Source organism: Cebus imitator, unplaced genomic scaffold (assembly GCF_001604975.1).
Source record: "Cebus imitator isolate Cc_AM_T3 unplaced genomic scaffold, Cebus_imitator-1.0 Scaffold444, whole genome shotgun sequence".
In the NCBI taxonomy this organism is placed as follows: Eukaryota; Metazoa; Chordata; class Mammalia; order Primates; family Cebidae; genus Cebus; species Cebus imitator.
The window spans coordinates 685046-712913 of record NW_016107759.1 but is presented as its reverse complement, the minus strand read 5'-3'; the positions used below and the strand labels follow the sequence as shown (position 1 = coordinate 712913).

The 27868-nt window shown below is 59.2% G+C and overlaps 3 protein-coding genes, 1 long non-coding RNA gene and 1 other non-coding gene across 7 annotated transcripts in view; 2 read left to right on the top strand and 3 right to left on the bottom strand.

Annotated features, from left to right (window-relative positions):
• The window catches only part of LOC108290868, a 6352-nt gene extending 2472 nt beyond the window's left edge, over positions 1 to 3880 (bottom strand). The window contains exons 1-2 of the long non-coding RNA XR_001819732.2: positions 3238 to 3880; positions 2136 to 2369 (exon numbers count right to left, since the gene is read on the bottom strand). This is a non-coding gene — a long non-coding RNA (uncharacterized LOC108290868). The remainder of the gene's footprint in view (positions 1 to 2135; positions 2370 to 3237) is intronic.
• Positions 3471 to 3541, top strand: TRNAG-CCC. The gene has a single exon. It is a non-coding gene; the product is annotated as a tRNA-Gly (tRNA).
• A 92-nt stretch (positions 3881 to 3972) lies between the features above and the next one.
• On the top strand, positions 3973 to 5748 carry METTL26 (methyltransferase like 26). 2 transcript variants are annotated; one of them, XM_017510895.2, is made up of 6 exons: positions 3973 to 4237; positions 4528 to 4690; positions 4853 to 4912; positions 5217 to 5284; positions 5375 to 5453; positions 5528 to 5748. In XM_017510895.2, exons 1-6 carry the CDS (start codon positions 4041 to 4043, stop codon positions 5639 to 5641), a joined length of 681 nt encoding a protein of 226 aa, XP_017366384.1. In that variant the 5' UTR covers positions 3973 to 4040; the 3' UTR covers positions 5642 to 5748. The 2 variants fall into 2 exon arrangements, with proteins under 2 accessions (XP_017366384.1, XP_017366385.1); XM_017510896.2 differs by lacking the exon at positions 4853 to 4912.
• A 104-nt stretch (positions 5749 to 5852) lies between these two features.
• Positions 5853 to 9075, bottom strand: WFIKKN1 (WAP, follistatin/kazal, immunoglobulin, kunitz and netrin domain containing 1). The gene is made up of 2 exons (XM_017510892.2): positions 8181 to 9075; positions 5853 to 7610 (listed from the first exon to the last, which is right to left on the bottom strand). Exons 1-2 carry the CDS (start codon positions 8349 to 8351, stop codon positions 6117 to 6119), a joined length of 1665 nt encoding a protein of 554 aa, XP_017366381.1. The 5' UTR covers positions 8352 to 9075; the 3' UTR covers positions 5853 to 6116.
• Positions 9076 to 10299: 1224 nt separating this feature from the next.
• Positions 10300 to 27868, bottom strand: part of RAB40C (RAB40C, member RAS oncogene family) — a 38320-nt gene continuing 20751 nt past the window's right edge. Inside the window, exons 2-6 of one of the 2 annotated variants that reach the window (XM_037732218.1) lie at positions 22646 to 22706; positions 21638 to 21698; positions 14245 to 14322; positions 13665 to 13887; positions 10300 to 12251 (exon numbers count right to left, since the gene is read on the bottom strand). In XM_037732218.1, the coding sequence (XP_037588146.1) occupies positions 11971 to 12251; positions 13665 to 13887; positions 14245 to 14322; positions 21638 to 21698; positions 22646 to 22706 (704 nt within the window). In that variant the 3' untranslated portion in view covers positions 10300 to 11970. The remainder of the gene's footprint in view (positions 12252 to 13664; positions 13888 to 14244; positions 14323 to 21637; positions 21699 to 22645; positions 22707 to 27868) is intronic. The other variant, XM_017510893.2, reaches the window with a different exon arrangement.

Sequence of the window (27868 nt, the reverse complement as noted above, 5' to 3'; positions counted from 1 at the left end):
AAAAAAAAAAAAAAAAAAAAGTTGGGTCCAGCAGCCCTCATAAGGGCTCCTTGGGAGGAGCAGTGGGCAAAAAAGGGGCAAGGGGAGACCCCAGGGGTCCTCAGGGCAGCAGGGAGCCAGGGGAGCTGAGGAAGGCAGAACGCTGGTTGTGGGGGCCGGCAGCTGACACAGAGGAGAAGGCCATGTGAAGAACGGAAGATTGGAGTGGTGTGGTCATGAGCCCAGGGTCACCTGGGGCCACCAGACGCTGGAAGAGGCCAGAAGGACTTTCCTACAGGACCTTTGGAGGGAGCTGACACCTGTGTCTTGCGTTTTTGGTCTCCAGAACTGTGAGAAAATATATTTGTTTTAAGCCACCAAGCTCTGGGGTCATTTCCTACAGCAGCCTCAGAAACTCAGACACAAGGGAAGTCGTAGTGGGTGTGGGGGTGGAAGGGGACTGCAGGGCACTTAGGAAGGAAGCTCAGGACCCCAGGGGGTGGCGTCCAGAGAATGGACCCCAGGAGAGGAGCTGGACCCTGCTGTTGGACCTGAATGTCATGGGCCTGGATTCCTGGGATGGCCGTGTGCAAGTGTGAGGACGGGTGGGGAGGGGCTGGGCCCCCCAAGCCCTCTGTGGCTGAGGAGACTGAGGATCTAAGGCACGACGGGATTTGCCCCTCCTTAGGCACCCCCGATCACCTTCTGTAGGCCAGACCCCAAGATGGGTGGGGCAGGCGTGCTCCTGGAGGGGGAGGCACAGCGAGGGGTCCCACCCTTCGCGGGTGTGGGTGTGAGCGCCAGGGCCAGCAGGCACTGCCGCGTGGACAGGCCCGGGACTCCGTGTCGCTCCCAGCCTGGAATCCAGGATGCAAGGCGCTCAGGGCACTGGTATTTTATTGTGTAGATTAATACACACCAGAAAAGGGGGCCTGTGTCACGGTCCCTTCCACTCGAGAGGGGCTCTGGGGAGCCAAATTCAGTCTCAGGAGAGGCTGATGTCCGGTCTGGCCCCGCAGGGTCTCGTGGGTGCTCTTTTGTGTGCAGAGATGACAGATTGCAGGGAAGAAAGACACAAGACACAGAGATAAGAGAAGAACTCAGCTGGGCGGGGGAACCACTGCTACCAAGGCAAGGCGTCCAGCAGTGGCCCCAATGCCTGGACGCGCTGATATTTACTGTATACAAGGCCGGGGGCAGGGCCGGAGAGTGACTCATCTGACATGACTGGTAGGGTCAAGCACATCACATACTGACAATATGGGGAGCCCGTGGGTACAGTACAGGGGCCCCTCTCTCAAGCACTCGCTGCAAGGAGGGGAGGCACATACGTCAGTATCTTTCTATGCACTTATCAGAGAGATCAAAGGCTTTTAGGATTCCTTTATTCTTACTTCTAACAATTTACAAGGGAGCATTGGGTGGGAAAGGGGAACCTGAAGGTGGACAAGGATGGGGACCGTCCGAGCACAGCACCACAGAGAGGTGTTTAAGCCCCTGGATGTCTGCGGGCCGGCCTGGCTACTGTCAGACCTTCCTCGAGAGCCAGATGAAGCAGAGTGTTCTGTGAACTACCCAGTGAAAGGGAAACTCCCCCTCTTCGCCTGGTAAGTAATGGGCGCCTCCCCAGACGCTGGTTGGCGTTACACAAGGCCTGCCTGCAAAGTATCGGGCGCCTTCCCAGGCGCTGGCGCTACCTCAAGGCTCTTGCCTTCTGATCACTTCTGACAATGCCCCTTCAGTTCCCACTTATATTTCACCTGATTATTTCTATACTATAAGGCTAAAAGTGTTCCTACACTGTAATACTAATGCAAAGGTTAATAACAGAGAATAAGAATGTAATAAGAGTATATAATGGATTACGTGATTGTATCTAAGTCTAACTGGTGGTGTCATTGCTATAACTAAATAACCAGTTATTTATCATGCTGGGAGAGATTGTGCCTTCGGTCTTTTGCCATGGCACCTGGGCAACTTTCTTCCCACAGGCTGAAGCTGATTCCGCAGCTCTGACCTCGGCTACCGAGGGAGACAACACCAGCAGTGGCAGGAGCTGGGGGACCCTTCCAGGGATCCATGTTTGGTATCTTGTGGGGGTCCCAGACCCCTGCCAGCCACTGACATGCATCCACAGCTTCCCAGACAGTGCTCACATGCACCCACTGCAGCCAAGGCCTCTGCTCAGACACATCCATTCCGGCTGCTGAGCTCCGGGGGTGCCGAGGGCAGGTGTGGCCTAGCCAGCATGCAGCTCCAAGTCATGAGCCTGCAGGTGAGCACCGGCCTGAGGTCAGGCAACTGGGCACTGTGGGCAGCTCCTCAAGGCAGCTCTGGAGAGACTAATCTCGGGCTCCTCTTTCCTGTGCCTGGGGAGGCCCAGGTGAAGCCTGGGTGGGGAGAGGTGCCTCGACCCTAGGAGAACCCCTGGTCATCACAGGTCCTCCTCCTGGGGCTCCCCTCGAGGTAGCGTGTAGGGGGCAAAGTGCTCATTGAAGGAGACGCAGGGAAAGTGCTCAGGCCACAGGAGGAGGGATAGAGACGGCCAGTCAGGTGAGGAAAGGGTGGACTTAGGCCACAGAGCCTGCTGCAGGGCCTGGCCAGTCACCACCTCGCTGGCCACCAACATCCCCTGGCAGGGCTGCCCCTGACCCCTGACTCCCCACGTTCCCACTCCCAGACTGGCAGACCGTAAGCCACCCTCCTGCCCTGAGCCACATGACTGGCCCTCCCTGGTCTGTTCCTCCAACCGCTTCGCTCTAGCCAGAGCAATGTCGAGCACTGAGTTCCCACTGGTGAACAACGGTCCCGCAAAGGCGCTAAGCCAGTCCTGACTGCGGAGCCACGCGCTGGGCACTTTCCGGAGCAGGGCCCAGCTCTGAGCCTTGGACCCCAACCCTCGGGCGCACACAAATCGCGTTCTCTGACTTGACGGCGGGGTCACCGACCGACCCCTCGCACTATCCGTGGCCCCGAGCTGGTGCTGTCATCCCAGCGTCACGGAGAAACCGTGGGGCATCGTTGGTGCCCATCCCGCAGACCGCTGAATTCCCGCCGGCTGGCCCCGCCCCCTGCCACACCCCCCGCCCTGGCCCGGCCCCAAGTGGGCCGTCCCCGCTCACGTCTCGCCCCACCCCGTAGCCCCGCCTTCTCTCGGAGGCGCCCCGATATGGCCCCGCCCCCCGGCAACCCCGCCCTAACCCTGGCCCCGGCCCCGCCCCGACAGGGCCCCGCCCCCATCCACTCACGAAGGTCGACGGTTTCCTAGGCTCAGGCCCGAATCGAGGGTGTCCTGCAGCCCGCGTCCCTCACGTTCGCTGCTTCTCCTCGGGCACTGGAGGGCACCGCGGGACTCCCACCGCGCGGCCCCGCCGGCTAGGTCCTACGCGGTCGCCGGCTCCTTTGCGCCGCCCCCGGCTCTCGTGGTGGGGCATGCGCGGAGGGCTTCCTCATTACAGTCTTGACTGCTCGCGCGGGGAGAGCGCTCGAGAGCGCCGCTGGTGTAGTGGTATCATGCAAGATTCCCATTCTTGCGACCCGGGTTCGATTCCCGGGCGGCGCACGTTCATTTTGCGGTATTTTTTTTTTTTTTTTTTTTTTTCTCTAAAAAACAAACTCTCGCCAACGCCAGAGATCTTGAAAGGAGAGAAAACCCGAAACCAAGTGAAGGCGCCCAGTTCGGCGCAGAGCTGACACACATTTCAGAGGGCGACAGGTTCCCTAAAAACCTTGGATGGCCGTGAGCTACTGGGCACCTTGGCTAAGGCGCCTGTAAGCCAGCAAGCCACGTTCGCCGTCCAGCGCCCTGGCCGGGGCCGCCACCCACCGCTGAGCCGCTCCTCACCGTGCCTCTGGCGGCTGCAGACCCCTTACCGGGGGGCGCGCGTGCTCCTGGGAGTTGTAGTTTATCAGCTCTCGACGCGACCCGCGGCATCCGGACTACAGCTCCCGACGCGCCCCGCGGCATCCGGACTACAGCTCCCGACGCGCCCCGCGGCATCCGGACTACAGCTCCCGACGTACCGCGCGCTGGGTCGCGGCGGGGAGGACCTGCGGCCGCGATGCTGGTGGCGGCGGCCGCGGAGCGAAACAAGGAGCCCATCCTGCACGTGCTGCGGCAGTACCTGGACCCGGCCCAGCGCGGCGTCCGCGTGCTCGAGGTGGCTTCGGGCTCCGGCCAGCACGCGGCGCACTTCGCTCGGGCCTTCCCCCTGGCGGAGTGGCAGCCGTCGGACGTGGACCAGCGCTGCCTGGACAGGTGCAGCGCCCGGGGCGCCCCGAGAGCCTCCCCTGCGGCCACTCCGATGGGTGCGGCGGGCCCCGGGCTCCGAGGGTGCGGGATGGGAGCCTGGGGGTGCCGGCGGGGCAGACCCCAGCTGTGCAGCCCCCGCGGCTGCGGAAGTGGGTGGGCCTCGGGGTCCCCCTTCCCGGCTGCTTTGGGTCTGCGCTCCGCAACACGACCCCCAGCCTCCCCTAAGAATGCCTGTTCGGTGTCGGAAAGGCGGGTGGGCAGGACTCGGCCCCCACCCAGGCGCTCCCCTCCCGCAGCATCGCGGCCACCACGCAAGCCCAGGGTCTGACCAACGTGAAGGCCCCGCTGCACCTGGACGTGACGTGGAGCTGGGAGCACTGGGGCGGGATCCTGCCGAAGTCGCTGGACCTGCTGCTCTGCATCAACATGGCCCACATTAGCCCCCTGCGCTGCACGGAGGTCTGTGGGCGCCCCCCCACAAGGGTCTCTGCCCAGGTGCCCCTCACCCTGCATCGGGGATGCCAGATTCACCCCCATCACAGTCGGGTGAGGGTCTCCAGCCTCAGGGACTGGTTTGTTTTGGGGCAGCGCCTCACTGCCATCCTGTCCCCTACTCCCCAGGGGCTCTTCAGAGCAGCAGGACACCTGCTCAAACCCAAGGGCCTGCTCATCACCTATGGGGTGAGTGGGCCTGCCCCTCACAGTCACAGCTGCTCTCCTGCCCTACTCAGATTCCTCCCTCCTGGACGCCCTGCCCCCCACCAGCCACCAGCATGGTCTCCCCTCCACTTCCACTCTGCACCCCTCCCAGGTCAGCTGCCAGTCCCCCTACCACCTTGCCCACCAGCCTGGCCTTGGCTGCCTCCCTCTTGGGGACAGGGAGGGAGTGCCCATTTCCTTCTCCAGACCCCAGCCTGCAAGTGTGTCCCGAGCTCACTGGGAATAGCAGACCTTGGTCCAGTAGGCTGTGTCCCCTTCCCCACAGCCCTATGCCATCAATGGGAAGATCTCTCCCCAGAGCAACGTGGACTTTGACCTGATGCTGAGATGCAGGTCAGAGCTAGTGGCCCCGGGTCTGGCTCAGGGAGCAGGCAGGCTGGGTGGCACCCCCCAGGTAATGACTGCGTCTCCCCCGCTATGCAGGAACCCGGAGTGGGGGCTTCGGGACACAGCCCTCCTGGAGGACCTGGGACAGGCCAGTGGCCTGTTCCTGGAGAGGATGGTAGGTGGGGAAGTGGGGGCCCAGGCAGCCTCTCTGGGGATTAAGGACTGTCCCCCAGCAAAGTGTTTCTCCAGGTGGACATGCCAGCCAACAACAAGTGCCTGATCTTCCGGAAAAATGAAGCCCCCCCCTTCACCCCGCATACCTGTATCCCCGCTGCCAAAGGCTCTGTGGGGCACAAACCCTAACTCCCTAAGCCGGGTCTTGTGGGCAACAGCCCCACCCAGTCTGTGCTCTCAGCTGGTAGCTGAAGGGTCCAGCCTGCTCAGAATAAAGCACATCCTGCTGCTGGGTTGCTGGTGTCCACCCCGCCTTCTCCTAGGAGTACCTCGTGAGGGTGGGTGGGAGACGGGGTTTCCTCTGGGGTCAAGGGCCTGGGACATCCTGGTCCTTGCTGCTGGAGCTCGGGCAGTGGGCGTGGGGCCGGGATGGCTGCTGAGTCAGGATGGAGCTGGTTGAAGGATGCAAGAGTGGGCTGGTGCTCCCGGGTGACCTTGTACCAAAGCCCCAGTGGGTGCCAAGGCCTCAGCTGGAAACTGGCTGGGGATGGGGCACCTGGAAGGGTGAGGGCCGCCCGACCAGCAGCAGCAAGCCAGGAGGTCTGGGGTACGGGGAGTGCGTTTATTCACCAGGACATCAGGCGGCGAAGGCCCATTGTGGGGGCTAGTCCTGGAAGCGGCTGAGCAGCTCACAGGCCTGCTTCTCCAGAAGCTCCAAGATCTTCTTGACGCGCTTCTCGCTGGCAGCGCGGACGTAGCTGCTGGCGTCCAGCACAGCCACGCCATCGCGCACCTCGCCCATGATGACCAGTGGCTCATCGCCTGCTGTCATGTTGGGGCAGGGGCAGGCCCAGTCCATGCCACTCAGTGTCACCTCCAGGTACTTGGTGCCCAAGAACTTGAGGCCCATCTTGTCATCCTTGAGCACATCCTCCAGCGCCACGCGGGCGATGCCACTGGCCACCTCGGGCTCCTCCAGCACCTCCGTGAGCCGCCCCACAATGGCGAAGTCGCTGCGGCACAGGCTCAGTGCCAGCTTGCTCCGGAGGCGGCAGGCGCGGCAGGGTGGCGTGCGGGGCACGGGGCAGGCGTCCTCACAGCTCTCACGGCTGTGGAAGTTGTTACCATTGCCGTCACAGCCGCCGTACATGAAGGGGTGGCACTGCTGCAGCAGCGGGCTGTAGGCCCAGCGCGGTTCCCAGCCCTGGCAGGGGCCCTGCACGGCAGGCAGCACACAGGCGTCGCCAGGGCCGCGGGCACAGGCCTGCTGGCATGCCTCGTAGGTCTCGAAGCCCCGGGCTGCCCCGTCACAGCCACCGGCAGGGAAGGTCATGCAGCCACCCCGCTGCGGGTCAAAGTGCCAGAGGACAAGGTGTGGGGAGGCAGGGGAGGGGGAGGCGGGGCCTGTGCAGGTCTGCATGTCTGGCAGGCACTCAGTGGGGGCTGGGACGCTGGGGGCCCTGTCCCTGGCCGGCTCTCGCTGGACCACAGAAAGCGGGAAGTCTGCCCGCAGCAGGCCTGCGGCGTTGCGCGCGGTGCAGGTGTACAGGCCGGCATCTTCGGGCCGCGCGTTGTAGAGCACCAGCTGCCCGATGCTGGTGACCACCACGTTGCCGTACATCTGGTCGGGACGCATGATCAGGTTCTCCCGCTGGTGACTCTGCTTCTCCCAGGTCACGGCAGGTGGCGGGCGGCCGCTGACGTCGCAGTGGAGGCTGGCCGTGCCCCCCACCTGCACCGCCTGCGGGGAGGGGCTGCTGTACAGGGCGGGAGGCACGGGTGCGGCCCCCGGCGTGGGGCGGGCGGTGGTCTCCGGCGGCCCCGGGCTGCTGGGCGGCCAGCTGAGCACGTGCTTACAAGGCACCACGTGCAGACGCAGGCCCCGCAGGCAGGCCTCGGCGTCCATGTAGCAGCGGTTGTAGTAGGTGAGGCCGTCCGAGGCGCAGGTGAAGCTGGGCTCCTTCTCACAGCGGTCGCGACAGCGGCACACCGGCTGCCCGTCCCAGATGTCACAGTCGGAACCCTGCTGTGGGCACACGAAGCCCTCGCAGGAGGCCGCCATGGTGGTGGGCGCGGCTGGGCTGTCCGGGAAGCGCGCTGCCACGCAGCTCTGCAGGCCGCACACGTTGCTGCAGCACTTCTCGGCGGCCGCACAGTCCTGGGGATGGAGGACGCTTAGGTGGGAGCCCTGATGCCCTCTGGCCCCGGGGGCTCCGGCCTGGCCCCTGTGTGGGGAGGCCCGTGCTCTGTGGCTGCCACCAGGACTGCCTCTCGGGGGACTCAGGGTCCTTTCCATCCCGTGGGAGGAGCCGCAGCGCCAGAGGCGCCACATTGCTTCACCTTCCGGAATCCTCACACCCCCAAGCAAGTTCCGTTGTTTACATTGCACAGACGAGGAAACTGAGGCCCAAGGAGGGCGCATAGTGCTCAGGGCCACCCAGCAGGCAGTGCAGGCCAGGCCAAAGGCTGATTATGGGCTGCAGCACCCCCACCAGTGTCTGCACTGGTCCCAGATGGGAGGAGAGGCAGTGACGAGGCCGGTCGCTAAAGGAGGGTGGTGCCCAGGGTGAAGGGGAGGCATGTGGGGTGTGTGAGAGCTGGCGCGGGGAGGGGCCCTCATTGCTGAGACAAATGAGGGCAGCAATGGGGTTGTCTCTGGGCCTGTCTGGTGGGATCTCTCCCAGGCTGGCTGCCCCAAGCCCCGGGACCCCAGCCCAACTGCGCTCACCTGGTCCTTGCTGCACTCACGCTCACAGGTGCTCTGGGCGTCCACCCACAGGTTGGGGCTGAGCTGGTTGGGGCACACACCCGGGTGGCCCCCCGGCCCTGGCAGCAAGCCGGCCCCCAAGGTCAGCTGGAAGAGGAGCAGGAGAGGCAGGAGTGGCCGTGGGGTGGGCATGGGGGCCGCCGAGCCAGGGGGCAGGGGGGTGTGGCCACCAGCCCCTCGGGCTCCTCTGAGCCCAACGTCCTGCAGGCATCCACCCTCCGTGCCTGTGGTCGGCGCCCCCACAAGGACCCCCAGGCTCCCTTTCACCCGAGGCCAAAGCCCTGCTGGGTCTCCCAGGTTCTCAGAGGCCGTCAGTGCAGTACTGGCTCCTCTCCAGTTTTAGCCTGGCCCCTCTGTCTGAACCGTGTGGGGGCTTCCAGGCCCCGGTCAGCACAGGGTAGAGGGGAGGAGGTTGGGGAGGGGCCAGAGGCCCAGGAGCACAGAGCCACTGGCCATGAGGGTCACCGGGGGCGGAGAAGGGCTGGCTCTGGCCCGAGAGGGGGAGGGGAGGGACCCTGTAATCTGAGCCCCTTCCTACACACCCAGGACTGGGATCAGTCTCCTTGACGACCCTCCGGAGGGTGGGGGCAGGGCCAGCAATCCCAGCTTTTGTCCCCAATGCCCTCTGGACCCCAGGCTCCTGTGCTGTGGGGGTGGCAGGCGCAGTACCGCCCTGCAGTGCATGGCTGACCACAGCCTGGGTGTCTCAAGGCAGGTCCAGGCTGGCAATGGTCACGTGTGTCTAGGTCGGGCCGGGGGCACCACTCTGCTCCTGGGAGGTTTCTTCCTCCACGGCTATGTTAGGGGCCCAGGGGCCTGCAGGACTCCCAGCGCAGCCCCGCCTCCTCTGCTCTGCCACCCCTGGTGGGGTGGGGCCTGACACGACAGGACTGCGTTCCCAGATACCCCATCCCTGAAACCAGGCTGAGGGCTTGGGGCTCAGGCCCAACCACAAGGCCGGGCAGGTGCAGCAGGAAGAGGCCTGCGGCCACCCACAAACACAAGAGCACCCCCACACGCTGACGCTAGAGCTTCAGCCCACGCACTGCAGCCCTGGACGTAGCTTGGCGTGGGACGGCGCCACCTGAAGGAAGGCCAAGTCCAAGGGCGTCTGCAGCTGAAAAGAGCAGGCACTGAAGCCTAGCCTGCCGCAGTTCCCACCTCCACCCCCCACCAGCGGGCACACATCCCCCCAAGGCTGGCTCCTCCTGGTCGGGAGGGCAGGGGGCCAGCCTGACTGGCGCAGCAGGACAAAGGGCCGCCTGGAATCTGCCCTTCCAAACCCTCTGTGACTGCAGAAGTCTGGGGCCCCAGGGAGTGGTTTTCTCCGACACTGGATGGAAAATGTCCCGACGACCCTGCGTCTGACCTCTGACCCGTGAGGCAGGGTAATAGGAGCCTCGTCTGGTCAGAATGAGTCCCAGACAGCCTCCAGGCGCCACAGTCCCTGCTCTACAAGGGTATGTGGGGTGGGCCCTGACAGCGCGGGGTGGGGCAGCTGGGCCAGATCCGAAACAGCGCTCCCTGCTGGAGCTGCCCGGGAGGGGCTTAAGGCCTGGATGTGCCCCCGGAACAGCACAGGTAGGGGCCTGAGCCAGAGGCTGTGGTCCCTGTCCCGACTGGAGTGTCCCGTTCCGGGTCAGCTGTGACCTCCGGGGTGTCCACCCATCCCTGGGCTGGGCACGGCAGGCAGCCCAACATGGCCAGTGTGCAGGCGGCTCTCTTGCTGAGGGGGCTGAATGACTGCAGGGCCTGGCCTTTGGGGTCCCTGCTGCTGTTAGGGACAGTCTGCCCCAGGCTGCGGCTGGGGGCTGTGAGTGAGGGCTCAGCACAACCCAGCTGGGGCCCAGACCACCAGGAAGTGCAGAACGGCCGTGACCAGGCCCGGCCGCTCCAGCCCAGCTCCAGCCCTCACTTCGAGGTGAACCCAACTCACAGCTGCAGGTCGGCCGTCAGCGGAGGGAACAGAGGCAAAGCAAAGGCCAGGGGTCAGTTTGCCAGGTACAAAGCAGCACCAGCCCCTGGCACGGGGCACCGCCACTGCCAAGACCCACTCCCCCATACACAGAACACAGTGTGGGGACCACAGCTGAATCTGACATTTACTGTACAAAGAACGAACGGTTCGGAAAGAACAGGAACAGTGCGAGTGTCTAACAGCAGTGAGGGTAGTGTTGATACCGTGAATGGCGGCCCGTCTAGGTCTTGTTCATAATCCCAAACACGGGTCCTGCTGGCAGAACAGGACGGGGGGACGGGGGGGACAGGGACACTGGATCAGGAGGCCAGGCTTCCCTTACTCATCTGGCAGCTCACACAGGCCCTGGCCTGCATCTCCCAGGAATGGGCCATGCAGCTTCAAGTCCACTGGTGCCCGGTGCACCCTCCGTGGGGCCATCTTGGGAAGCATGCGCCGTGGAGTCCCAGCTGAGGGGGCCCTGGGCCCCCGGAGGGCTCCTTCTGCGTGTTAGCCATGCCATGCTGTGCGGCCTGAGGGCAGGAGGTAGAGGTGAGCACCGGTGCTGCGGGTGTGTGCAGGGGTGGGGAGGGCAGTCCCAGGCGACTGCAACCCTGCAGAGGGGCCACTGGGGGCAGGTGTGGCAGAAGCACTGGGCGGAGGAGCAGCCAATGGCTTCAGAAGAGCAGTGGCCGGCCCTGCATGCCTGGGGCTCGGCAGCAGCGCCGGGCTGGTGGGGCTTTGAGGAGGGGCCTGGCCTGAGGCCCCCACACGGACATGGCCAAGGCAGTTCCAGGCGCGTCCCTAAGAAGCAGGTCAGGATGGTCCCGACACCGGGTGACCTCACAGGAGAGCAGCAGCTGTGGGGACACCAGAGCCAGCGACAGAAGCTGCCAAGAACAGGAGACTACACTCAGGTGCAGGGGTCCAGATGCCACCAGAGGCAGGTGGGCTGCGGCCGGTCAAGTATTTGTAAGTCCACAGATAGCTCTGCACTCTCCAGGGTGGGAGAGATACTGATCTGAGTTTTGAGTGGTAAACGTCCCCAAAGGTGTCACATCAAAGGTTCTCAGCCCCATGTAGGAAGAAGGGATTTGGGGAGCAAAAACAGTATGTGCTCCCAGGCGCACCTCACTTCTCCCCTCTCCTGAGTGTTGCTTGGGCTCTGACCACAGGGCCACACCCTCCATCCACTGCCAGCACGGTGACCACTGAGGTCGGAGCCCATGGGAGCCAGGGCCGAGGTCACCCAAGCTTCCAGAGGGAGCACCGACCCCGTCTGCTCCGCCAGCCTCTGAGCAGCCCTGCCAATCGCAGTGCGTGGATTCACAGGGCGACTCCTTCCCATCACTGTCACAAATCCCCTCCTGAGGCGTCCCAAGTGTGTCCCCATGGCTGGTGTGGCCATGAAGTCACCAGTGCACCACAGGGACACACGCAGGCTTCCCTGAAGGCCCCTTGAAAATGTACAAAAAGGGTGGAGTGTTCTGTATATAAATAAGAAAGGCAAGTCAGGCTCTCCACCGGCCGAGCTCAGGCAGTCGGAGAGGCCCAGCTTGTTTCAGACCAAGATTCCCAGAAGCACCAGCAGCCCAGCCGCGTCCCCTCCTCCCACCTGCCACACGTGCTCCGTGCGTGCTCCTCCCCACACCCGGCTCAGGTGCGGGGAAAGCCTAGTGCTTCTGAGGCAGCTCTGTGGCCAGTCTTCACACAGGCAGCACTGGCCCGGCGTCGCTGCGGGAGTGTCCACCTTGAGCCCTCCCAGCATCTGCACAGGCGGCCCACCCATCTCTGCTAGGAGATCTTGCAGTTGCTCCGTGAGCAGTTCTGCGGGGGGCTCTGGGGCGGGCGGATGGACTTGGACCTCTTGAGGCTGTTCCCCTTGCTGCCGCTGCCCCCAGCCCCACTGGCCAGGGAGTAGGAGCGGCCGTGCATCATGACCGCGTTCATGCCGTTGGCCATCGAGAAGGACTTGAGGTGGCTCTTGATGGTGACAGGCAGTGGAAGCTTGTCGATGAGGTGCACGGGGGTGCAGGAGACGATGGCCCGGCAGCAGAGGTCCTGCAGGCTGAACACTGCAGGGCAGGGGGAGCGTCAGACCATGGGGCTGTGGTGGGGAGTTCCCGAGCAGGGAGATGCAAGGCACCCAAGGGATGCCTAGCGTTGTCCCCAGGACTGGGCTCCTGGAGCACCCAGACGCACACACCTCTCTGCCCAGCACAGATGTGTCCACGGGCACCCTGTCCCCTGCCTTGCTTGCTAAAGCCAGGCATGCTGGGGGTGCTGCAGTGGGGTTCCAGAGGCTGCTCTGCCCAGCTCCTGGCCTGGACCCCGCAGCTCCCAGTGTGAGGGCTGCATGAGCTGACCCTTCAAGCCGACCTGCTCTGGAGGCTCTTCTGTACCTCTGGTTGGGTTCTGAATCAATCTGGCTTTACTGTGACCAGCTCAAGTCTGCAGAGCTGGGGAGAGGAGCTCCGTAGGGATGGGGGCTGGGTTATGATGGCCCAGGGTACAACTCGGCTCTTCACGGCTCCCCGTGTTTGCTCTTTTTGTTTTTTGAGACAGGGTCTCACTCTTTGGTCCAGGCTGGAGTGGAGTGGTATGATCTCGGCTCACCGCAACCTCCACCTCCCGGGTTCAAGCAATTCTCCTACCTCAGCCTCCCAAGTAGCTGGAACTACAGGCACGCGCCACCACGCCCAGTTAATTAATTAATTAATTAATTAATTATTTTTTAAGACAAGGTTTCACCATGTTGGTCAGGCTGGTCTTGAACCCCCGACCTCAGGTGATTCGCCCGCCTTGGCCTCCAAAGTGCTTGGATTACAGGCGTGAGCCACCATGCCCGGCCACGCCCAGTTAATTTTTGTATTTTTAGTAGAGATAGGGTTTTGCCATGCTGGCCACGCTGGTCTTGAACTCCTGACCTCAGGTGATCGACCTGCATGGCCTCCCAAAGTGCTGGGATGACAGGCATGAGCCACAGAGCCCGGCCTGAGCTTCCTCTTAAGAGGGACACTGACACTGTCAGCCACTCTCTGTCTGCCCAGCAGCGAACCCTTCGGGGAAGCACTACGAGAACAGCAGTACCACCTCCCTGAGGAGGTTTCTCTGGGGCCTCTGATCAAGGACGTGGCCTGCCAGAAAAGCAGACGAAACAACACAAGGCTGCAGGAATGGCCCCTGTACTCCTCTGAAGGGAGGATACCAGCCCCGGAACCAGGGAAGGAGCGTGAACGCACTGCCTGCACCAGCAATGCCAGGACCTCACAGGCACAGCAAAGCGCGGAGGCCACTGCGGCACCCTGAGAGAGGTGCCCGCTGGCGCTGCTGCCTCTGCCCCACGGCTGCTCTTACCAAGTCACTGCCCTGCCGCCAGCCAACTCCCTACTGCGTGTGGCCAAGGGACCCGCCTGAACCTCACTCACGGGGCCTCACTGCCCCCCCCACCACCAGCCTCCGCAGCCCAGGGCTCCCCGCCCACCCACCTCGGTTGGGCCTCCAGATCTTCTCCATGCCGTGCCGCATGAGCACAATGCGGGACAGCTCCGTGAAGGACTCAATGACGTTGAAGTTGCACAGAGGGCTGACCTCGAAGAAGGTCATGCAGTTCTTCTCCGCGTAGGCGCGGGCCTGCTCCGTCGGGACTTGGCGCTTGAAGGCCAGGTGCAGCCGGTTTCCAACCAAGATCCGGGGCACTCCGGGCGCATGCTGGGGGCACAGAACTCAGCAGAGGCACGAACGCAGGGCGCCACCCACCCCTCAGCCGTGGCAGGGCCCTCACTGTTGGGACAGATGGGGTGGGGGCCGTGGGAGGTCGAGGCGGGCAGAGCCCAGGGCTCAGGCCCCACAGTACAGGCCCTTATGGGTGGCCCCAGAGCCCCTGGCCAGTACCCGGCTGTCGAGTGCACAGTGACCAGCATGCGCAGGCGCAGGCTGTGGGGCAGTGAAGGGCTCAGAGCTGGGGCCACAGGAGGGGCAGCAGGCGTGAATACAGAGCCTCCCTGGGGCCCAGGCACCTCCATCCAGCCTGCCTTCCCCAGGAGGGCTCCCCCAACCCAGGCCTACCTCGTCGATCTCCTTGATCCAGCGGTCAATGCCGTCAAAGGACCAGCGGTTCGTGATGTCATACACCAGGAGGATCCCCTGCAACAGAGACTTGGGGGATCAGCAGGGGTGCAGAGGTCACCGACACGCACGACCAGCCCAGGCCCAGGGGTGCTCAGGTGTAGGGGACGTGGCTCCCGGGCAGGGCCAAGGATGCTTAGGACCTGGTGGTTGGGCAGACAGGTGGTGCCCTCCACACAGCCCTGCCTCCCACCCTGCCCTCACCCGGCAAGGACAGCAGCAGAAGGGTGCACGCCTTCCATGGTGTCATCAACGCTGCCTCCCCTTCCTCTCCTGGAGGCATCAGCCTGGGCAGGCAGATGAGGGGTCCTGGCGGCTGGGGGACATGAGGCCTGCAGCTGCAGCTGTGGAAGCTAAATATCCCCTCGGCCAGTCCATCAGTGAACTCCCCCTGGGCGTACTCAGGACAGAGCTGAGTGGGGCATTTCTGAGTTTTCCAACCTAAAACTTGGAAACCAGAATGCCAGTCACCCCAGGACAGTTTCTGTGAAGCTCCCCCAGCTACAGACAGAGCAGGATTTGCCACGGGGACTTCCTGCCACGTCCCTTAGAGACCAATTACTTGGAGCTCAGCTTTGGGCTGTTTCTGCCTGCCCTAAATATCGCAGCAGTGACAGTCGTGGCTCTCCAGCAGCATAGGGGAGCACACTGCTCACACTCAGAGCCCCGCTGGGCAGAACGGAGCCCTAAACCCGCCTCTCGCCACTGTCCACTCCCACCCTACAGTTCTTCAACCAGATCCAGCCAATGAGCTGGGATCCACCCCACTCCTAGGCTGACAAAACCTTCACAGAAGAGCCTGTCCCACACAGGGCAGGGAGGAAAGCGTGGCTGAGGCTGAAGGAAGAGGGCGCTCTCCACCTGAAAATCAGGGTCTTTAGAGCCTCTTAGAATCATCTTTCAATTTCTGGAAGACTCAAGCGTAGCCCCAGGTCCTGTTTAGAACAAGACTGAAATTACTAAGCTCCTAGGGTGAAGGCCTTGCTTGGGATGGAGTAGCAGCTCAGGAAGGGCACCTCTTCTTGTGGGAAGCCCTTCGAGGACAGAGATGGCCAAGTCAGTCTGGTGGGTGATAAATCATAAGTTTGAGAATAAACGAATGCACACCCAGGGGTTAACCCTGTAGTGTGGGGCACAGGGACTGGGGGGGATGATTTGCTGCTGGGGGAGGGGGAGACTGGGGAGTGGGTCACCAAAGCGCACAACACAGCCCACCCTCCTGCGAGGCAAGCCCACGACTGGGAAATAACTGAGGATGCCTGTCACAGTGGCGTTGATAACAACGAGAAACCAGACACACATTAAATGTCCAGCCTCAGGGGACAGCCGAGTAAGCGGCAGTGAAATGTGCCGTGCAGATGGGAAACAGCAGCGGTGCATCTAGAAGCGTGCGTGCTGGCCAAGGAGGCAGGCACAGCCCACGTGAGGTGAGGACAGAGATCCCAGGCGCCACAGACTGCACTTTTTTTTTTTGGGACAGGGTCTCACTCCGTCAAACAGGCTGGAATGCAGTGGTGTGACCATGGCTCACTGCAGCCTTGATATTCTCAGCCCAGGCAATCCTCCTGCCTCAGCCTCCTGAGTGGCTGGGACTATAGGTGTGAGCTATCACACCTGGCTAAGTTTTAAAAAAATTTTTTAGAGATGGGGTCTTGCTATCTTGCCCAGGCTGGTCTTGAACTCCCAGCCTCAAGTGATCCTCCTGCCTCAATGTCCTACGGTGCTGGGATGAGAGGTGTGAGCCAGTGCCCAGCCCAGCCTGATTTTTTTTAAATAAAAATATAAACACACAATGAATTACACTGAAGAAGCTTATATGGACATAAAACAAATGCTAAAAGGCTGGAGAGGGAGTGATTTTTATGCTGACCTATGTTTTCTGTGGCAAACACCACTGTTCCCATGACACTGAAAACTCTAGAAAGAGAACAGAAGGTCCGCCTCCCGGCTGACGGCTGGCTCAGGCTCCAAGTGTGCTGTGAGGCTGGGGGGCCCTGGCCACACCTCTCGGCTGCTGCCCTGAGCAGGCCCCTCCTTCCTGGGATGGCCACATCTGAGGGGCGGGGGTTACGGGCAGGGGCGATGGCACAGGAGGACACGAAGGCTTGCTCCAGCATGGGTCATGGTAAGGCCGCAGGGACCCAAATCACCACAGAGTGAGAAACCAAAAGGAGACTCTTGGCGATCAGGGCCCACCTAACGAACTGCATGCTCAACTATGTATCCCAGGGCACAGGGGCAAATAAACTCTTCCCCTGCCTTCTATTTGCTAAAAATGATAACTGTAACACATACTCTGATTTTTTAAATACTAGCAAGCTCAGCTGGGCACGGTGGCTCATGCCTGTTATCCCAGCACTTTGGGAGGCTGAGGAGGGCAGATCACAAGGTCAAGAGATCGAGACCGTCCTGGCCAACATGGTGAAACCTTGTTTCTAATAAAAATACAAAAATTAGCTGGGTATGATGGCACATGCCTGTAATCCCAGCTACATGGGAGGCTGAGACAGGACAATCACTTGAACCTGGGAGGTGGAGGTTATAGTGAGCCGAGATTGCACCATTACGCTCCAGCCTGGAGACAGAGCAAGACTCCGTCTCAGGAAAAAAAAACAAAAAAAACTCGTAAGCAAGTGCTCTAGAGGATGAATCAGGACAAGCTCTCCCTGGCTCTACACCCCTCCAGGAGCCACTCTGGACAGTCAGTTTCCTCAGCGTCTGCGGACGTGTCCACGGTGCCACTCCCACCTCTCGGGCAGGGTCGGGGCCCGGGCACTGCTCCCACCTGCACACCCTGGGCTCAGGCCCAGCCCCCTCGCCTGCTCGTTAGCTGGTACTGCACTGGCTCAAGGTAACACTGGCAATACACATCTGAGTGCATTTACACTTTTTTTGTTCAACTCGACCTACAAGAGAAATTCCCAGAAGTAGAACTGCTGGGCCAAAGAGTGGGTGCCCTTTTTGCTATCATTTTTTACTGAGCTGTAACTTACAAAGCAGAAAATGTAAAGATCCAAGGTTTGAACATTTTGATGAATTTTGACAAACAGATGCACCTTCCATCCATGTGGGTCAAGCTCCCAAGGTGCAGCCTGCCAGAGTGAAGCCCTCCTGCCTGCATCCCCACACCCAGGCTCTGCTCAGAAGCAACAGACATGGAAAATGGGAGGTACTGCCCAGCGGTCCCCACTCACGTCTGCCTGCCTGTGCGCCACCAAGCCAGCAGCACACAGGCCTCCGGTACCACTCTCCACATAAACCCTTCTTAGGGAAACAAACTCACGCTTCTGTCCCGAAGAAGACACGGCACTTGGCCACACCCTGCTGCTAAGCCCGCTGACCCCTGTGGGTAACCCCCCATCCAGGTACCAAGGAAGGAGAGCTAAGCAGAATCGTGGCACAATTGAGGCCTGAAGAGTATCTGTTATTTCCTTTTATATAATCATTTATATACTCATATATTAGTTTACAGAATTAGGGCTTGGAAAACATCTGTTTATAGTGTTACTACTCAGTTATTTCCCTTTATATAATCCTCTGTATGTAATCATGTCAGTTCACAGAGTGCCTAAGGAAAATTTTACCCCTCAGTCATTCCCCTATACATATATATAACTATATCTCAGTTCATAGTCGGAGGAGTGCCTGGAGTAGACACAGTACAGAGCATGAATTAAGGAATAAGCAGCTTATAGTCGGAGGAATGTCTGGAGCAGACACGGTGCAGAGCATGATTTAAGGGAAAACAGTTACACCAGGACAAGAATCCATGGCCCAGGCGGCAGCGTTCAGTATCGGAAAGATACCCGCTCTATGGCAGGCTTAGGGCAAGAGCCACTCCTCCTGATGAAGGAGTTGTAGGACCTTGCTCCAGTTCTTGGGGAGGGCTGCCCTCAGACCGCCAATCCCTCAAGCATCTGAGGGCTCAAAACCCCTCTGGATAATCGCACCTTGGTGACTGTGAACTTATCAGCTCTTGTTACCGTGCTGCTCAAAAAGCATTCCCCCATAGAACCCACTGGAAGCTGCCAGCAGGTGGCAGTAACCCTGGCAGCTCTGTCACTGCTGTGGACTTAAGCATCCTCCTATAGATATCCTTAGAAGTAGCTTGCCCATAGATAGAGGTATTGCGCACTGCACCCTCTTCACTGCGCACAGCCCACCTTCAAGCCTCGGTGACCTAATGGGGGTGGACCCCTTACTGCACATGGCCCTTGCCTTCATGGGAATGGGCCTCTTGCTGCGCACTGTCCACCTCCTAGCCTAGGTGACCTAATGGGGGTGGACCCCTTGTTTTATTGTTCACGACCCTATCACTATCCTTAGAGATGACTTCACTCACTGTCCTGCCCCCTAACCTATACACAATAAATATACACACTTCTGGACATTCGGGGCTTTGCCTGACTCTGCTTATAGGTGGCATGGCCTCCCTGAGCCCAGCTGTGTTCTCCTTGTACTTCTGTGTCCTGTCTCTTTATTTCTCAGATCCTGTGCCTCAGCACAGCATAAGGGACACCCCATGACCCTGTGGGGCCCTCAGCCCTACAACCCCAAATTCTCAGCTAAACAGGACGGCATGCCCCATCAGCCACACTGCAGGTACAGGGAGCCTGCCCCACCCTCCACACACCAAGCAAGCCCCAGGGACGCGCACCTGGGTGACCTGCTCATCCTGTCAGTGGCTGGCACTGCTTCTGAGAGGGACCGCCTCAGATCTCAGCAACAGAAAACCTGGACACAGGCAGGAAGCCTAGGAAGCTTGGCCTTTGACAGAACGTAAAGGTCCTTGTGGGAGGAGCCACGGGACTGCTGCTGTGTGACAGGTGACAATAGTGGGTGGTGGCCAGTGGCCTTCATTGGTGCTATCTGCAAGACCCAGGCTGTGGGACCTGCCAGGCCTCTCCACTGGCAACAGAGGGCGGCAGAGTGACGGACCTGGCTGGGACAGACAGTCCTTGCTGGCGTCTTGTCAAGGGCTGTGGGAGAAGCAGTGCTGCAAACCCCGGCTCTGCGCATCGGCCGGATGCGCCCTCACCTCATCACCGCTTACCAGGCAGGAGAGACACAGCAGAGGGGTGGGCTCCTGGGGTGGCCCCGACGCTCAGTCATGGCAGCCAGAGGCCCCGCCATGGGGCTCAGGTGCTTCTCCCAGGGCGAGGCTGCCAGGAAGCGCCTGGCATCCTCCACCAAAGACCAACATGTGCACCTGGGTCTGCAAACTGCTCCTCTTATCCAGAAAATAACAGCTAAGAACTTCCAGAATCAACAAGGCAAAACAAAGCCATAACCGGTTGTGCCGGATGCTTTGGAAAGAACACGGAGATGATAACAGAGCCTGCTTTCCAGAACCTCAGCCTGGCTCATGCAGAGCCTGTGAACTGCCTTTTTTTTTTTTTTTTTTTTTTTTGAGATAGAGTCTCACTCTGTCGCCCAGGCTGGAGTGCAGTGGTGTGACCTTGGCTCACTGTAGCCTTGCCTCCCGGGTTCAAACGATTCTTCTGCCTCAGCTTTCCGAGTCGCTGGGACTACAGGTGCACACTGCCATGCCCAGCTAATTTTTGTACATTTAGTAGAGACAGGGTTTTGCCATATTGGCCAGTTGGCCAGTCTGGTCTTGAACTCCTGACATCGTGATCTGCCCTCCTCAGCCTCCCAAAGTGCTAGGATTACAGGAGTGAGCCACCATGCCTGGCACTGCTTTTTTTTTTTTTTTAGTTCTCAAGCAGCTAAACAGACATCACAACTGCTGGCCCTCATGTCCCACAGACCTCCCTGTGTGGGAGCTGGGACACCCACAGCGGAGCCCCATCAGGTTCAGCTGCCCGCTGCCTTTCCCGGTATCTCCCCAACAACGCTTATTGTCACCCAAGATAAACATGCCCCATTTTCTTTTCTTATTACCAAAATAGCAGGTGTTTACTGTAGAAAAACTATGAAATATTTAAAAGCAAAAGGAATGCAATCGAAGGTATTTTTTGCAGACATGAATCACCCACACAGCTCCTCCGTCCTGTTTCTCTTTTTTTTTGAGACAGAGTCTACTTCTGTCACCCAGGCTGGAGAGCAGTGGCACGATCTCGGCTCACTGCAACCTCCTTCTCCCAGATTCAGGCGATTCTCCTGCCTCAGCCTCCCAAGTAGCTGGGACTACAGGTGCCCGCCACCACACCCAGCTACTTTTTATAGTTTTAGTAGAGACAAGTCTTCAGTGTGTTGACCTGGCTGGTCTCCAACGCCTGACCTCGTGATCTTCCCACCTCAGCCTCCCAAAGCACTGGGATTACAAGCGTGAGCCACCTCATCTGGCCACAGTTCCTCCTTTAATAGCAAGCAGGGCCCGAGGAATGCACCTTTGCGTCTTTCACTCGCCAGTTCCGTGCATCACAGCCATGTCACTCAAGTTCTCCATGGGGCTGGCACAGAGCCTGCAGGCCCTTCTGCTACCATGAGGGAGTCACCAACATCTCTGAGGGAACTCCTGGGACATGGTGCTACCCTGCCCACCCTGGGGTCCTTCCCACCCACCCCCAGCAGGTAGAAAACAGCAGAGCCAACACCGACTACACTTCAGTGCAGAAACAGAAGGAAATGAGCTTGCCGGGGGATGAAGCTCCAGCGTCTGTCCCCCTCCCACCTGGGGCACCTTCCTGCCCAGAGCAGACCCACCTGAGCCAGAAGCTGCACAGCGCACACCTAAATCTTCCCCCAAAGATCCAGATTCCAGACCCAGGCAGCCTCCCTGGGCCCACAAGGGGGCTCCAGGCTCTGGACCTGGACCTGGAGGATCTCCCTCGGCTCTTCCAGAAGTCTCGGGGCATCACAGACGGGACTGACCTGCTCGAATCCCTCTCATTGAAGCAGCAACAACAGTGGCCATGGCAGGTCTGTTCCAATGGGCTTCACGTCCTTTCCCCTCCTCCTGGCCTCATATTCACCAGCAGATCCCATCAGCACAAAAGCGTGCTGGAAGCCCAGAGGAGACAGAGAGAAACCAGGGTGGCCTAGCACACCTGCCACACCTGTGCACACTCCTGCACACACATGGCCCTGAGTGCACCCACCATGCCTGTAATCCCAGCTACTCAGGAGGCTGAGGCAGGAGAGTCACTTGAACCTGGGAGGGGGAGGCTGCAGTGAGCCAAGATCACGTGTGCCACTGCATTCCAGCTTGGGTGACGGAGTGAGGCTCTGTCTCAAAACAATCAAACAAAAAACGTGAAAATATCCTTAGAAAGTGTTTGGGAGTTTGACAGGACAGCAACTCACATCCAGAAGGAATCAGGAGAAACATCCTTGTGAAAAGCAACAGAAAGAGCAGTGCTGGTCTTACCTGAGCGCCCCTGGAGTAGGACCTGAAGATGGTGCAGAAGCGGCCCTGGCCCGACGTGTCCCTGAAACACATGGGGAGGGGATGGGCAGGGGCCACGGCAGTGCAGCCTCCACGCCTGCACTGTGGTCCCTGTGAGAGGCTCACCTCCTGGCCTCGTCTCCCTGCCCCCCAGATGTCCTGAGGGGAGTGGGCAGCTGGGACAGGTTCAATGGGGCTGTGCTAAGGGGCATCATCTGCACAGGTCACAGCAGCCTGGCACCATGCCGCTGAGCCAGGCAGGCAGCAGAAGGAGCCTCTGCCTACCTGGTGAGTGAGCGAGCTCCCCAAATGAACCCGGGAGCCCCAGGAAACTGTCCTGACAGGCTGGGGAACCCCACCCCTGTGGGAATTTACATCTCAACACTCAAGTTCTGGGAAATGCATTTTTTTTTTTTTTTGAGACAGAGTCTCACTCTGTCATCCAGGCTGAAGAACTGTGACTTAATCTCTGCTCACTGCAACCTCCATCTCCTGGGCTCAAGCAAGTCTCCTGCCTCAGCCTCCCAAGTAGCTGGGATTACAGGTGCCCACCACACCTGACTAACTTTTGTATTTTTAGTATAGACAGGGTTTCACCATGTTGGCCAGGCTGGTCTCGAACTCCTGACTTCAAGTGATCCGTCCTCCTCTGTCTCCCAAAGTGCTGGGATTACAGGGGTGAGCCACCGTGCCCAGCCAGGAAATGCTCTTTAAGGTGAAGCCAGCAGAAGGGGAGGGAAGGGGCCCACAGCCACCATGGAATCAGGTCCTCTGGGGCAGAAAGGAAGCTGGGATCTCTGGGAACACTGCCCCGAACTTTTGCCTTTTGCCTCTTGGAGCAAAATCCATTCTATGTTTAAACAGGGGCTGTGTAAGTGGCTCTTCCAAGTGAAATGTAAACAGGATACCTTCCTGTTTCTCTAAGGTTCCAACCTTCCTTCGGCATTGGTGTCCCCACCCCGGAACTGAAGTGCTGCAGCCCCGACTCACCAGAGCTCCAGCTTCACGCGCCGGCCGTCCAGCAGGATGGTGGTGGTCTTGTAGTCGATCCCTGGGAGGAAGCACAGAGCACTGAGGGGACGTGCCATTCCTGGAGCAAGTGCCCTGGAGACCAGCCTCGGCCACCCGCCTTGCAGGGCCGAGACCCATGCAGAGGATGTGGAGAAGCAGCTCCCCCCACATTCGGCCAGTGGGACAAGGGGCAATCTCGGGGTTCTGGCCCAGCAACCTAGGCCTGCCCACTTCTGCACACGGGCCACGGGCAAAGCAGGGCAGGGCAGAGCAGAAGCATGATCGGAACGGGGTCAGGCCATTGGGGCCCCACGGCCTGCCAGGCCAGCCTCTCCATGGGCACGGCTTGCCAGGAACGGGGCCTCCCTCCACCTGTGGCCTGCACCAGGTGCCAGGCATAGGGCCTCTCCCTCAGAGGGCACTGGGCAAAGGCAGGATGTGGACTCCAGCGTGTCTGGAGAAAGGGCAGTGCCTTATTTCCAGCCTGACCTACTTGGTATGCATTTTGAAATTGAACTCTCGAAGGCGAATGTGTTTCCAAGTCTTGGTTTGCAGAGCCCAGGAACTGACAAGTGCAGCATGCCAGCACCGGGGAGGGCCGAGCAAGTTTAAAAACGCTGCTGCTCAGGACTGACCCCGGACAGCCACCAGCCTGCCGACCACCTCGCTACTTTTTCTTTTTTGCTGTTGTTGTTGTTGTTGTTTTAATTGTGTTTTGGCCAATTTCCCTGGGTATTTTCTGGTTTTTTTTTGTTTGTTTGTTTTTTTTGACAGAGTCTTGCTCTGTTACCCAGGCTGGAGTGCAATGGCACGGTCTCACTGCAACCTCCGCCTTCTGGTTTCAAATGATTCTCCCGCCTCAGCCTCCTGAGTAGCTGGGATTACCAGCACCTGTCACCACACCCAGCTAATTTTTCTAATTGTAGTAGAGATGGGGTTTCCCCATGTTGGCCAGGCTGGTGATGAATTCCTGACCATAGGTGATTTGCCCACCATTGCCTCCCAAAGTGCTGGGATTACAGGTGTGAGCCACGGTGCCCGCCCCACATCATTACTTTTTATTTTTTTACAGTTTTATGGGAAAAAGTCAGTTTAAGAAAAATTGAAAGGAACAGACAATTCTGGACACTTAAGACAGACACAACATCTTTTTTTTTTTTTTTTTTTTTTTTGTAGATGGAGTGTTGCTCTGTCGCCCAGACCGGAGTGCAATGGCAAGCTCTCGGCTCACTAACTTCTACCTCCTGGGTTCAGGCAATTACTGTGCCTCAGCCTCCCAGCTACCTGGGATTACAGGTACACGCCGCACCTGGCTAATTTTTGTATTTTTAAGTAGAGACGGGCTTTCACCATGTTGGTCAGGCTGGTCTCGAACCCCTGACCTCAGGATCCACCCACCTTAGCCTCCCAAACTGCTGGGATTACAGGGGTGAGCCACCCCTGTAATCATGTTTTGCCTTTTTTTTTTTTGAGATGGAGACTTGCACTGTTGCCCAGGCTGGAGTGCAGTGGTGCAATCTCAGCTCACTGCAATCTCTACCTCTTGGGTTCAAACGATTCTCCTGCCTCAGCCTCCCTAATAGATGGCACTACAGGTGTGTGCTGCCGTGCCCAGCTAATTTTTCTGTATTTTAATAGAGACAGGGTTTCACCATATTGGCCAGGATGGTCTTGATCTCCTGACCTTGTGATTCGCCCACCTCGGCCTCACAAAGTGCTGGGATTACAAGCATAAACCACCACACCCGGCCTGTTCTGCCTTTTTATAACACTTTCTCCCAGGGGGCTTGGAAATGGGCACTTTGTAAACATAAGTGAAGCCCTCCCACGGAGCGCACCTGCACAGTGTGCCTGTGTCTGTGCACATTTGTCTCTCCGTGTGGGGCCCACCCTTACGAGCCGACCATGCAGCCTCTTTCCCTCCGGCACCCTTCTTCAGGCATCAGTGCTTCCACTCACACCATCCTTCTGCCTGGCCAACTCCTAACTGCACATCAAAGCCTGCTCTCATGCATCAAAGGACCCCATCAACAGAGAGAAAAATGCAACCCAGAGATGGAAGGAAATGTCTGCAGACCACACGTCTCCTAGGGACTGATATCCAGAGTCCACAAAGAACTCCAACTCAACAACAGAAAACCACACATCCTGATTTTAGAACGGACGATGGTCTCTCTCTGGTCCTTGTTTCCTGGACAAGAAGGAAAAATGTTGTGCCAAAAAGAGCCACGGCCGTGGGCAGCCCATCGCCGCAGGCACTGCGCCTCACGCGTGTCCAGGTACACCACCGTTAAGCAATTCATCATCAGGGATGCAGTAGAGGCTGCAGTGTCTGTGTTGCCCGCATGCCTCCTAAGCTCATGTGAAGCTGCATCACTGCGCAGTGCGGCCCTTCACAGCAAGCCGGTCAGGAATCCTGCTCCTCAGGTCCACGGCCACACACTCCACCCAAGTCCAGAGCTGGGTGGTACCCACGACCCCCACCAAGGCCCACATAAGGAGTTGAGCCCTTGAGGACTGAAGACGAACTATCCTCTGAGGGAAAAAATGTGGAAATTATACTTTAAAAAAAGGGTGAAGGACTTGAATAGACATTTCCCCAAAGAAGATATACCGATGGCCAAGAAGTATGTGAAAAGGAATTCCAGGCCAGGCACGGTGGCTCACACTTGTAATCCCAGCACTTTGGGAGGCTGAGGCGGGCGGATCACAAAGTCAGGAAATCAAGACCACCCTGGCCAACACGATGAAATCCAGTCTCTACTTAAAAATACCAAAAAAAAAAAAAAAAAGGAATTCCACAGCATCATCCAGCAGAAAAACACAAAGCCACCACCACACCGCAACCCAGCCACAGGGAAAAGGGCAGCTGCAGCTCCGACGAGCGTGGGGAAGCCGGCCCCACCTGGGAGTGTGCTGCGTGCTGCTGAACTGTGCTTTTTTTGTTTGTTTATTTTAAGATGGAGTCTCCCTCTTTCACCCAGGCTGAAGTACAGTGGCATTGATCTTGGCTCACTACAATCTCCACCTCCTGGGTTCAAGCAATTCTCCTGCCTCAACTTCCTAAATAGCTGGGATTACGGTCACATACCACCACATCCAGCAAATTTTTATATTTTTAGTGGAGACAGGATTTCACCATATTGGCCAGGCTGGTCTCGAATTCCTGACCTTGTGATCCACCCACCTCGGACTCTGAAAATGCTGGGATCATAGGCATGAGACACTGAGCCTGGCCTTGAACTGTGCTCTAAGAATGGTTCCAACGCCAGGCTGCATGCTGCATGTATGTACATGGTTCTAAAAGGCGAGGGCAGGTGTCCTGTGCCTACTCACAAGTGAAACAACACTCTTCAGGGAGGAACCACGCTCATGCCGTCCACACCCTTCCCACACCTCCCTCCTCTTGTGGGTTCTGTCAAGCAGGATGCATGGATGGAGGGGCCTTGGTCCTTTAGGTCCTGGCCACTGCAACCCCCATGAGGCTGGCCTGAGAGGCCAAGGTTGGACACAGCAATTCCCACAAAGGTAGTGGCTGCTTGTCCTTGACAGTCAACTCCACGTGCCAATCCGGCCAGGCAGGTGGGCACCAGAAACACCTGCAGGATGGATGCTGAAGGCATGGGACTCCCCTAGGCCACCCCTAGATGGCGCCGTAGTCCAGGCCCAGCAGGAGCCCGGGCTGCTGCAAGAGGGGTGGGGGTGCCAAGAGGAGCTTGGGGGTGCCAAGAGGGGTGGGGGTGCCAAGAGGAGCCTGGGGGTGCCAAGAGGGGTGGGGGTGCCAAGAGGAGCCTGGGGACCGCGCTGGCCACACACAGAGCTGGGGCCTCTAGAGAGCGGGGCTCTTCCATCAGAGGTGGCTCCAAGCTGGTCCTTCCACTGGGTGCCTGTGGCGGGCACCCGTGGGACCTTCTGACCTGCCGAGGAGGGAGGCACCCACCCACCCCGCAGGCTCCACACCTGGCGGCAAACTGTGCACGTCAGAACAGGACTGTCTGCAATACAGGAGAGGAAAAGTTTCAGAAGACTGAAATGGCGTCCCCATGGAAACCGTTTAGAGCCAAACAGTGGCCTGTTCTCTAAGCACAGTCAGCCGAGTGTCTTGTTCCCAGCAACTCACAGCCACTGACCACACGGAGCCCTCCTGGCCCCAGGATGTGGCTCTGGAAAAGGTCTGGATTCTCAGAGGAGGGACAGGTGTCAGGATCCTGGGGACGGTGCCCTTGGCCTAGAAGGTCTCAATTTTCCAGGCAGAGCCAGGGCAAGTGGGTAACAGGGTGGGGCAGGGCAGGGGGAGGAGCCCCTGCAGGCACAGAGCGGCGACCTGGGAGAGGCCTGGAGCCTGCGCTGGGAAATACCCTAGGCTAATACCCTGTTCAGTGAAAAGCCAAGGGCGCCAGTGAGGGTCATCTGCTCCCTGCAGGCCCACCGAGCCTCATGCAGTAGCAACAACTCCTGCCACCCTCCCTCCTTCTCTCCTCATCTGCTGGGCGCTGCAGGCCTCACTCACCACTCAGGTTTACTGTTCCCAACAAGCCTCTTGCTCACCTAGTCCCAGCCAGACGCCACCTCTGGGCTGACCTAAACACAACCACCCCACGAGACACATGGCACCATCCTGCTCAGAGCCGGCTCCAACAGGACAGGTGTTCTGACCTTAGGGGACACTGAGGCAGGGAGGTCAGAATGCCTGTCTTGCCACCAGACCAAAGCCATGGGCACCTAGGCTGCTGCTGGTTCTGTCTACCGCACAGGGTGCCACTTCCCCACCCATTACAGGAGACCAAGTCCCAGCAAGTGGACTCCCAGCCAGGCCGGTGGGAGGTCATATCCGGCCCTGCCCTTTGTACTCTGTGGCTCTTGCATTTTGGAGACACATCTGGCTTGCCTCAGTTCCTCCTGCCTGGCACAAAACTCCCCACCCTCCATCCTGAGCCACGCCAGCCAGAGCAACCTCTGCAGGGACTGCCCAGTTTCATGAAATGGAGTCTCGCTCTGTTGGCCAGGCTGAAGTGCAGTGGCATGATCTTGGCTCTCTGCAACCTGCACTTCCCTGGTTCAAGCAATTCTCCTACCCCAGCCTCCCAGCTACTTGGGACTACAGGCGCATGCCACCATTACAGGCATGTACCACCACGTCCAGCTCATTTTTTTGTATTTTTAGTAGAGATGGGGGTTCACGATGTTGGCCAGGATGGTCTC

Excerpts from the sequence above, each read along its gene's own strand:
- WFIKKN1 (XM_017510892.2), bottom strand. The coding sequence starts at position 8,351 with ATGCCCACCCCACGGCCACTCCTGCCTCTCCTGCTCCTCTTCCAGCTG. Across the intron at positions 7,611-8,180 it reads GTGAGTGCAGCAAGGACCAG|GACTGTGCGGCCGCCGAGAA; the intron begins GTGAGCGCAGTT and ends CTCCATCCCCAG.
- METTL26 (XM_017510895.2), top strand. The coding sequence starts at position 4,041 with ATGCTGGTGGCGGCGGCCGCGGAGCGAAACAAGGAGCCCATCCTGCAC. Across the intron at positions 4,238-4,527 it reads GACCAGCGCTGCCTGGACAG|CATCGCGGCCACCACGCAAG; the intron begins GTGCAGCGCCCG and ends CCCCTCCCGCAG. Across the intron at positions 5,454-5,527 it reads GCCTGTTCCTGGAGAGGATG|GTGGACATGCCAGCCAACAA; the intron begins GTAGGTGGGGAA and ends GTGTTTCTCCAG.